We start from the raw sequence: 11,011 nt of genomic DNA on the forward strand, positions 1-11,011 counted from the left end.
AATTGCGCATAATTACAAAGACTACTCCCAAGCCATTGGATCTCACTTCTAACGGTGTAAAAACTCGTATCACCATAGTATCTAAGCTGCGGGGTGGATGTGATATTCTATGCCGCTGTCATTTTTGTTCGTAAACTTGCAAAATACGTGTAACTCGTGCCGTTACTTGTCTAACCACGCAAAGTGTTTTTTCAAAAAAACCATCCTACACTGAAATATCGGAACAACACACGGGGGTCCCACTTGTGATTAATCAAATTTGGACCTTAAACTAACAAATCTGAAAGACGAGATTCGAACTGGCAACCTGGACTACAAAGCGTAAGTCGATAGCCTGAAAAAACAAACGGTTGTTGGCTTTGTCCCATAACTTGATTTTATATAGTACTTGCGTTAAGTAGAGTAGAGGGAGTGCCTCGTCAACACGTGCATGACCGTTGTCTCACTTACTGGTGGGTCCCAGGTCTGCGATCTCAATCTCTCTTCTCTCCATCGTCTAACCTTTGCACGGGCACACACGAAGAGTGGCGCTAGCTTGCCGTGGTGTTATTACAACTAAAAAAAAGCTTGGAAAATAGAATAATCGCCTAGAACAAGAGACGTTGTGGCTGGTCGAGACGGAGCTAACCACATCTATCCTCCGTGCCACATTTGCATGATGAAGCTGTGTGGCTAGTGGGGTGTTTTCGACCGACTGGCTGGGTCCCGAGGTCGAACTTTAGGTACTACGTCTAATATAGTATATTTTTACACGCACCTTTTTCCTCCGTGCCGAGACGTGGCACACCCTACCACGCAGTTTCGGGGTCCTCCCGGATGGTGCACGCATATATTCTTCCTGACGTGGGACGCCCTACCGCGCGTTTTCTGGGTCCTCCTCGGTCGTAGCGCCGAAGCAAGTAAATGAGTCGTCAAATCACGAAAGACCACCTTTCCTGCCGAGTACATCAGTGAAGCACGGTGGTTAGCTAGTTGGGCTAGTTCGACCGATTAGTTAGGCCGCCGCTACATTTGTATTTTCACCTCTTTTTTATCTACTTGCCGGCAGGTAAATTTAAATATCCACCGCGGCGTTGCTCTAGTGTTTGGGTGCGGCAGGATTTTTAATATTTTGATTGACGGGAGCAGGCGCGGCAGGATTTTTAATTTTTTGATTGACGGGAGCAGGCGCGGCAGCAATTAGTCACGATGACTCCGCCTGTAAAAACCCACTGCTCCTTGATTTGAGAAGTCGTCGACTGGTGTTTTACCGTGGTGAAAACCAAAAGATTCCCCGCTTCCTCCGCCTTCCCGTAGATTGCATTGCCTTTCAGCCGTTTCGCCCCCTTTGCTTCCTCTCCCCATTGCTTCTACCTGGTGCCATGGCGGCGCAGCAGATCACGGAGTCCGAGGTGAGGCTCCTGACACAGGAGCTCCATGCCAAGGATGCGGAGCTCAGGGCCAAGGACGTGGAGCTCTGTGAGCTCAAGGAGGAGAGGAGTGCCATGCTCCTCCGTTATGTGCGGGAGTTCACGGAGCTTCAAAAGCGGCAGGCGTCCACCACAAAGATGCTCGAGGCGTCGGCGGCGTTGCTGTAGAAAGCGGGAGATACGATAGGTCGTCAGGGGAGCCGGCTGGAGCGCGAGCGAGCCAATCGTGACGAGGTCCAGGATCGCCTCAGCCACTTGGTGAACCAAGTTGCCATGCACGTGTTGCGACTGTGCGATGCCTGACCTGGTCGACTTCAACGAGCTGCGGCTTCCTGACCTGGTCTCCTTCTTCACCTATATCTCCGAGGAGCTGAGCCGTCTTCGCGCGATGGTGGGGGCTGAGCTGGACAAGGAGGGGTTGCGGGCTGCCGTCGCCGCTGCCGGGCGAATCCTTTAAGGGCTCCGTCACCGGAATCCATTCGTGCCATTGGACGCCATGTTTGACGAGCTGGCTCCCGTCGACCGGGAGCGGGCTCTACGGGCGGTTGCACCCTGCATCACCAACATCGTGCGCCTCAAGAAGCAGAGGGACTTCGGTGGTGTTTAGGCGCCCTCTGCATGGGCATGTCCATGTCTCGGTGCAACATGACCGTTGGATCAAACTCAGACAGTGCAGATCAGTCACTGTAGCACAAAGCGTGTGGGTATGTTTGGTTGCATTCTCATCTCAATATAGTTGTTTCCTCTTCGTGTATTTTTGTCAACCTACTAGTGTGGACTCATGCACCCTTCATGCACTCCGCCAAACACCCAAAACTGGGTCGAGGAGGGAACTTTTGCTCCCATCCCATGCACCCTTCATACACCCTGCCTAACACTATTTATGATGAAGAGAAAATATGCATTAGCCGCCAAGTACCGAGGGCATAACTTGTTATGTGCTTGGTACTTCAAGTATGTACTATCACCTCATCGTATAACTATCTCTATGCAGGCCAAGTTGAGCAAGAAAGCCAAACCGCTGACCTGCAGGAGAACCTTAAATCACAACAAGCTGAAACCTCCAAGGCGAAGGAAGAATTGACCATCGCTTTAAGAGCTATGGAGAAACTTAAAGAGGGCTTCAACAAAGAGCTGGCGGATTGGGAGAATGAAAAATCCGCTTTGGTGCAAAGGGCTGAAAAAGCAGAAGCCGCTCTTAAACCGGTGGTTGATGAGTTGACCAGCGTAAAGCGGCAGGTTCATGCCATGACTGCAACTGTGTTTGGTAAGCATCCTTGTCTCCTGATGTGACCATATCTTTTCACGTAGCTGCTGGTTTACTAATCCTTGCAATGACACAGGGACTCGTATTGGCCATTTGGGATCTGATGTTCGGAAGAATTTAAAAGTTGCCTACACTCTGATAGAGCAGCTGTATACCGGCGCACAATGGATCATCTACACTGCTTCCCACAACAATCCGCCTCCCACTTTGATCAAAGATATCATTGAAAGGTTATCTATGCTTCCTGTCCGGGTTGACGAACTGAAAAATTCTGCTGCTAGAACGGGCGCTTTGGCTGCTCTGACCCGGGCAAAGGCATGGGTACCTGACTTTGATCCAATTGAAGCAGCCCAAGGTTATCCCAGCTTGAAGGAAGACGGGACAGAATTTGGTGAAGATGATCTCCGGATCATAAATCGGGAGGTATGCCTATTAGCTTGCCAACTGGTTGAAGAAGCAGACCTGTCATACTATCAAGCCAGCTATGATGATAAGAACAAGCAGATTGCTGCACCGATCCCAGAGGCTCAAAATCTTATCCCGCTAATCCGTAAGCACACTTATGCCCCTGATATTGAACCGTCCATGCTGATAAGTGATGAGGCCGCATTCCAAGCCCTAACTGGGATCGACTGGGCAACTGTTGATTTTCAGCCACTAGGTAGAGAAGAGGAAGCTGAACCGGAGCAAGATGATCCCCAACCGTCAGGCCAAACTGGTGACAAACCATAAACCGGAAGCCGGTTTAATCTTCCACATGCTGTGACATGTATATGAGAAAAACAATGATCCTTTTGGGCACTGAAAAGCCTTGTAATAGGTTTAGCTAAAATACTTGTGCTGATATGCCTTGGCACATATTTATCTTCAATTGATGCTTTGATTGATTCGACATACATAGGATATGATATCCATATTTATTTGTCCAAGTTGTTCCTGCAGATAAGAAGCTTAAAAGCGCCCTGACGGTTTACCGTTGGGCGGGTCATGATACCCATATATATATATAGTGTTACTATTCATCACCCAGGGTGCAGAATAAGTTATTCTTCACCCGAGGTAATCTTACGATCATTTCATAATTGAATTACGTTTCAAATTCAAATAGTTACATTCCTATTGATTCACTACGTAAAATTTGACATAAAAAAATAAAAATAAATGTCATAAGACAAGAAAATTTGCAGTTTATGTGTATTTTAGACTATGTTTTTACGTTTGTAATTTTACATCACATAAAATATTTTTTACGGCAATTATATATTTTTTTACGGTTCCATTTTACGTCGGAAATAAGACAAAACTTATGAAACGTAAAATTACAATGCATTGATGGTAAAATAGAGGGGATGAAGAATAACTATTCCTCACCCAGGGAGCACTATTTTAATCCTGGGATTAAAATAGTTATTTGGAGCGAGCCTATATAGGGCCGATCCATTGTTCCCGAGATCTAAAAACGAAAAACCGAGCCCCACCTCCCACTCTTCCACCTCTCTGCCCCACCCCATCCCCGACCCTCATCCCCACGGCGGAGCGCCTCCTCCCCCGCGGCCGGCGCGCCACCTCCCCTCCTTCCCCGCGGCCGGCGCGCCACCTCCCGTTCTCCCCCGCGGCCGGCACGCCACCTCCCCTCCTCCCCAGCGGAAACGCGCCTCCGGAACGCCAGCGTGCTTTCACCAGTCCACGGATCCCCGTGCGCCGCCGCAGGGCCCTGTTCCCCGGATGCCTGCTTCCAACGCGGCGTCGCCCTCCGCCCCGCACGCTTCTGGCAAAAAGCAACGGTGCCATTCACCTGCGGCATGCTACTCCACCGGCCGTCAACCTCATGCACACCGCCGCCCTCCTTCCCCCGGTGCCCTGCACACCCTTGGCCGCCGACGTGAAATCTCTTGGTGTCGGCCCTGGATCCAGCGTCATCCGAGGTGCAGCACCGTCCTGGGCAGGTCACAGGCAGCGCCCTGGCAAGGTCGCAGACAGCACCTTGGGTAGGTCACGAGTACTCTGTCTGTCGCTACTTGTGCATCGACAGGAAAACCCGTGCCCCGGTTCATCATCCTCGTCTAAAGCTGTTCTCTCTGGCCACCTGCAACGACGTCGGTCGTCCCGCCGGAGCGCACGAATCTCCCTTCCATCCCCTCTCTACTTATTCCATTGCTTCTGAAATAGGGTCTCAATTGAAAAAGAATCTGTGTTCGGCAGCGATGGCAATGTTGTGAAAAGATAAATTTGGTTTTAAGTCGTCACAAAATTTAGTTTTGCAGTCTAATGTGACTCTAGGTTGAAATTTGATGCATTGTACGTGATTGTCGTACGTTATGTCCTACTTTTTTTTGAGGATACGTTATATCCTATTACACAAAACACTTCTTGTCCGATTGTACGTGATTGTGCAGTCCAAAGTGACAACAGGTTGAAGATTGTAGTAATTCAAAAAACTTTGTATAGTCGTGCTGGGCAATTACAGCAAAGAGGAGTGGAGCCTCCAAAAAAAGAGCAAGTGCATATCGAAAATGGATACATGCCTAAGGTGCTGGTGGTTATGCCAAAAATAGAAATAAATTATTTTGGTGTTTCCTTTTATCTCAAACCAATTAACTTCTCCGCTTTTGCTCAACGCACAGGAAAGGTGTTAAAAGTTAGATTTTCCTCGTTTCCAAAAAAATAAGAGAGAATGCCAACTCAAAATAACAGAGCAGTTCAAAAAAAGTTTATAAAAATGGATTTTGAAAACCCTAGAAGTTCAATTTGAAATAAGGTCAAAAAATGTAGAAGTTCAAATTTGAAAACCCTAGAAGTTCAATTTGAAATAACCGAGAAGGTTAATAAACCTAGAAGTTCAAAATTTTAAAACGAGAAAATTGTTTGCTTATGTAAAACCATATTTTTCTAAGAAGTTCAAAGTAAAAAAGAGAGAGAAGTTCGAAGGTTAAAAAACTTAGATGTTTTCTCGTTAATAAATAATCAAATATAGAAGTTCAAAAAAATTAAAAAGAAAAACTAAATAAGTTTTAAAATAATTTTCTCATTTAAAAAAATCAGAAGTTCAAAATAAAAAAATGAAGTGGTTTGATGTTTATTAAAAAAACTAGGATTTTACATCCATTTAAAAAACTTAGATATCCGTTATTATTAAAGAATCAGCCATGAAGATCAAAAATAAAAAAGTAGTCTAATTTATTTTTATTTAAATAAAACAATAACTTTACTCAAAACAATAAAAAGTGTGAAGTTCAAAAAAAAATAACACATAAGTTCAAAGTATATTAAAACCTAGGATTTAGAAGCTCAAAAAACAAAAGAAAAAACAATGCCATTTTGGGCATTTTCCCCAATAGCAAAGATTAAAACCGAGAAGTTCAATTTTAACAAACGGAGTAGTTCAATGTATGTAAAAACCTCAAGTTTTCTCGTTACTAGAGAATAAAACCAAGAAGTTCAAATGGAAAAAGGGAGCAATTTTATATTTATTTGAAAAATCAGTTTTTCTTAGTTATTAAAGAATAAAACCAATAAGTTCGATTTGAAAAAACGACAAATTTCAATGTTTCTTAATAAACTCCAATCTTCACATTTCTAAAAATGCACAAACGAAGTTCAAATAAAAAAGTTAGAGCGGTTCGATGTCTATAAATAATCTGAGTTTTTTTCCGTTACCAAATCGAAACAGAGAGAAGTCCAAATTGATAACTGCCGGAAGTTCACGCATTGCATGGTGTGCATTTCATATGAGAAAAAAATAATAAAAAAAATGCAAAGTTTAAAATTTTGTTGCTAGAAGTTCATGTGCTCAACATGGGAAAATTCTAAAATTCCCGTGAGAGAGATTCACCATGTATTTCATTGTTGAAAAACATAAAAAAATATGTTGTTTTTTGCATTTTGAAATAATTCCCTCAATCCACAAAGAAGTTCAGTATATTATTTGGGAGCAATTTGATTTCAAAAATAAAAATAAAAATTCAAATTATAAAAGTGGAAAAAAGTACATGTACTACATGGTGTGTGTTTAATATGAGAAAAATGAATAAAAGGCAAGGTCCAAAATTTTGTTGTTATAAGTTCAAGTCCTGGCTTAGCTTAAATGCCCCTTTTAGACACCAAAAAGCCCAAGAGCTTGCCTGCCGGTACACCAAAAACACATTTGGCCGGATTAAGCATCATCTTGTAAACCCGCAGGTTATCAAAAGTTTCCTTCAAGTCATCATTCAATGTTTCCTTCTTCCTGGATTTGACCACAATATCATCCACATAGCCATGAACATTAAGGCTGATTTGTTTATGAAGACAATTTTGCACACATCGCTGATAAGTCGTCTGGGCACTCTTGAGCCCAAAGGGCATGGACACATAGCAGAAGGCTCCAAAGGGAGTTACGAAGGCCGTCTTCTCCTGGTCCTTAACTGCCATTTTGATCTGATGATAACCAAAATATGCATCCAAAAAACTCAAACGCTCACAACCCGCCGTAGCATCAATAATTTGATCAATACGGGGGAGGGCAAAAGGATCAGCTGGACAAGCTTTATTGAGATCTGTGTAGTCCACACACATACGCCAAGTGCCGTTCTTCTTAAGGACCAGCACCAGATTAGCCAACCACTCAGGATGGAATACTTCAACGATGAATCCGGCCGCCAAGAGCCTGGCCACTTCTTCTCCAATAGCCTTACGTCTTTCTTCATTGAACCGACGGAGAAACTGTTTGACCGGTTTATACTTAGGATCAACATTAAGAGTGTGCTCAGCGAGTTCCCTCGTTACACCTGGCATGTCAGAAGGCTTCCACACAAAGATGTCCCGATTCTCACGGATGAAAACGATGAGCGCGCTTTCCTATTTCAGATCCAAGTTAGCGCTGATGCTGAACTGCTTGGACGAATTGCCAGGTATGAAGTCAACAAGCTTAGTCTCATCAGCCAATTTAAACTTCAGGGCCGGATCATGCTCTGTAGTTGGCTTCTTCAATGAAGTCATATCTGCCGGATCAACATTATCTTTGTAAAACTTTAACTCTTTTGTGGCACAAACCGACTCAGCGTAAGCCGCATCACCTTCTTCACATTCCAGAGTAATCTTGCGGCTCCCATGGACGGTTATAGTTCCCTTGTGACCCGACATCTTGAGCTGCAGATAGACATAGCAGGGCCGTGCCATAAATTTAGCATAAGCCGGCCGTCCAAACATGGCGTGATACAGACTTCTGATTTTCACCACTTCAAATGTCAAAGTTTCTGATCTCGAGTCCTGATCATCTCGAAAAGCCACCTCGAGAGCTATCTTACCAACAGGATATGCCGATTTACCAGGCACGACACCATGGAACACCGTATTGGACGGTTCAAGATTTTTATCTGTTAACCCCATGCGACGGAAGGTTTCATAATAAAGGATATTGATACTGCTTCCTCCATCCATGAGTACTTTGGTGAACTTATAACCTCCCACCTGAGGTGTCACCACCAATGCCAAATGACCCGGATTGTCAACTCGGGGTGGATGATCCTCTCTACTCCAAACAATTGGCTGCTCAGACCAGCGTAAGTAACAGGGCACTGCCAGTTCAACGGAGTTCACTGCCTTCTTATGAAGCTTTTGGTCATGCTTGTCTAAGCTAGTGGTGAAGACATGATATTGTCCACTGTTTAACTGTTTCGGGTTGCTCTGGTAACCCGATTACTGCTGCTGCTGATGATTGCCTTGTTGATTGTAGCCACCCTGGTTGCCCTGATTACCTTGATTGTTATGTCCGCCTTGATTACCATGGAAGCCTGAACCGGAATTTCGTCCACCATAACCCGGCCCATGAGATCCAGGGCCTGAACCGCCACCTGGTCCGTGATCATACCGGAAAGCATTAGAATTTTTGAACTCTTGCATGATGTAGCAGTCCTTCTAGAGGTGTGTGGCCGACATCTCCTTTGTCCCATGTTTTGGGCAGGGCTGGTTCAACAGGTAAGATAGGCGGTCCGGGTTAGGACTAGGTGCTCCGCCGCGATGTGGCGGTTTACCCTTACGTCGCTGGCCCTTGTCCTGCACGCTGGTGTTAGCCACAAAGTCCAAGCTATGATCCGCTTTGCGTTTGCCACCGTTTCCATGACCCGCCGAGTTGTGGTGCTGTCCCTTGGCATTGCCGCTCTTTTTTCCCTTCCCTGCTTTATCATCATCAGACTCGGGATCCTTGGTACTATCAGAGTCGGAATACTTCACTAAAGCAGCCATGAGGGTTCCCATATCATTGCAATGGCGTTTGAGCCGTCCCAACTTTAACTTTAGAGGTTCAAACCGGCAGTTGCCTTCCAAGATCAGAACTGCGGTATCTGCATTGATGCGGTCTGATGAATGCAAAATTTCTGAAACCCGACGCACCCACCAGGTTGTTGACTCTCCTTCCTCCTGGACACCGGCAGCTAAGTCCACAATTGACATGGGTTGCTTGCAGGTATCTTTGAAATTCTGGATAAACCAGGTTCTCAACTCGGCCCACAACCTGACAGAATTCGCCGCTAAACTCTTTAACCAAGTACGTGCCGTACCTTCCAACATCATGGTGAAATACTTTGCACATGCTGTATCATCCACATCCAGCATCTCCATGGCCATCTCGTAGCTTTCAACCCATGTCTTAGGGGATAAATCGGCCGTGTAATTCGGCACCTTACGCAGGCCCTTGAAATCCTTGGGCAAGCGCACGTTGCGCAACACCGGGATGAGACACGGCACCCCCAAAGAACTAGAGGTAACTCCTGGCTCTACTGACGTGGTTGGACGAACCAGAGTAAGCTGACGGGCTTCATGCTGCGCCGCTAACTCGGCCTCCCTGTGTGCTCGAGCCCGGTCCACGACCTCCTGAGCATCACCAGCGCCACCTTCCGGGTTGTTGCCACGGGGCGGTTCACGGTTCTGTGCATTGCTTGACACGGCCAGTTCATCCATACGCCTGCTGTAACTTCGGCTTGGACGGGGGGTGGAATGAATTCGATCACGACTGTATGAGTAAGCCTCCTATTGAACCAAGGATGTCCGAAGAAGCTCCTTAACCCGACGCGTCTTGACCGCCGCCGGAGAATCACCGTCAATCGGGATAGCCTCCAGCCGTGAAGCGGCAGCAACAAGATTGTCCATCGGAGTAGAATAATGACCCGGTGGTGTTGGGACAGGCTGTGTCACAATGTTGTTCTGTCGAGGCGGATCCATCAATCATGGCTGAACCGGCGCCCCTGCCCCAGGTGCCTCCGCCCGGTTTACCACCGGCGGATTACTGGTCCCTGCTCCCGGGGTGTTAAAGAGGTTCTTAGCATCATAAACTAGAGGCAGGCGAGAACGGTCACTACAAAAAAAAACTTCCGTGATGATACGTGTTTGTCATAGTAGGTCGCTTTTTTTGTCATGCATGTACATCCATGACAAATTTATGACAGAATCAAGATAGTCATACCTGTGCTGTCATAGAAGTGTTCCATGACATTACCAAAATTATCATCACGGAAGTGTCCACTTCCATGACGATAAATCGCGCGTCATAGAAGTGCTTTCGTCAAGGGTGACCGACACGTGGCATCCACCATAACGGAACGCCGTTAAGCTATGGGGTCGGGTTTTGGATCCGATAACCCGTTAACAGCCCCGACCAATGGGAAATTTCCACGTGTAAAATTCTTATTGGCTGGACGAAACATGTGTCAGCTCGTCAGTGGGTCAGATAGGCGCCTATGATATGTCGACACGTGGCACGGCCCAACAGTGGCCCATTTAGCTTACAAAGCCGGCCCGTTTGACTCGGTCAAAAGTTAATGCGCTGGCCCATGAAAAGCCTGTTAACTGTCTCTTCGCAAATAGCCCATTTTATGGCCCGTTAACTCACGGCCCATTAGGCCTTAAAGGAAATCGACCCAACAACGCATGTGGGCCGTCAAATATAATACCAGCCCATTTCACTTTCGGCCCATGTATGGCCCACGACGTCTTTCGGCCCATATAAGGCCTTCGTATCTTTCGGCCCATTACAGGCCCACGGTGAGTCTAGCCCATAATGAACAGTAATTTTCTTTATACCCGTTAACGGCCCATGATTTACATGGGCCATTTCCAGCCCGTGTTAGCTTTCGGCCTATTGACAGCCCATACGTTCTTGGGCTCCTTTTCGGCCCTCGATTACTTCCGGCCCGTTACTGGCCTGTTCCCCTAATGGGCCAAATTCGGCCCATGGCAAGAGTCGGCCCGTTACTGGCCTATTCCTCTAATGGGCCAAATTCGGCCCATGCCAAGAGTCAGCCCGTTACTGGCCTGTTACCCTAATGGGCCAAATTCGGCCCATGGCAAGAGTCGGCCCGTT

At 46.3% G+C, this 11,011-nt stretch overlaps 1 protein-coding gene across 1 annotated transcript; it reads left to right on the forward strand.

The window, feature by feature from the left end:
* Positions 1 to 2,510: 2,510 nt before the first annotated feature.
* On the forward strand, positions 2,511 to 3,408 carry LOC147967420 (uncharacterized). Its single transcript, XM_087523121.1, has 2 exons — positions 2,511 to 2,676; positions 2,753 to 3,408. Exons 1-2 carry the CDS (start codon positions 2,511 to 2,513, stop codon positions 3,406 to 3,408), a joined length of 822 nt encoding a protein of 273 aa, XP_087379247.1.
* Positions 3,409 to 11,011: the final 7,603 nt, after the last annotated feature.

The sequence above is a fragment of the Triticum urartu genome, chromosome 5A, assembly GCF_056163025.1.
Source record: "Triticum urartu cultivar PI428250 chromosome 5A, HENAU_Tu73, whole genome shotgun sequence".
Lineage (NCBI taxonomy): Eukaryota > Viridiplantae > Streptophyta > Magnoliopsida > Poales > Poaceae > Triticum > Triticum urartu.

What these genes read in the sequence shown, in the direction of transcription:
- LOC147967420 (XM_087523121.1), top strand. Translation starts at nt 2,511, where the DNA reads ATGGAGAAACTTAAAGAGGGCTTCAACAAAGAGCTGGCGGATTGGGAG. An exon ending in CATGACTGCAACTGTGTTTG is followed by an intron (nt 2,677 to 2,752) that starts GTAAGCATCCTT and finishes GCAATGACACAG; the next exon opens with GGACTCGTATTGGCCATTTG.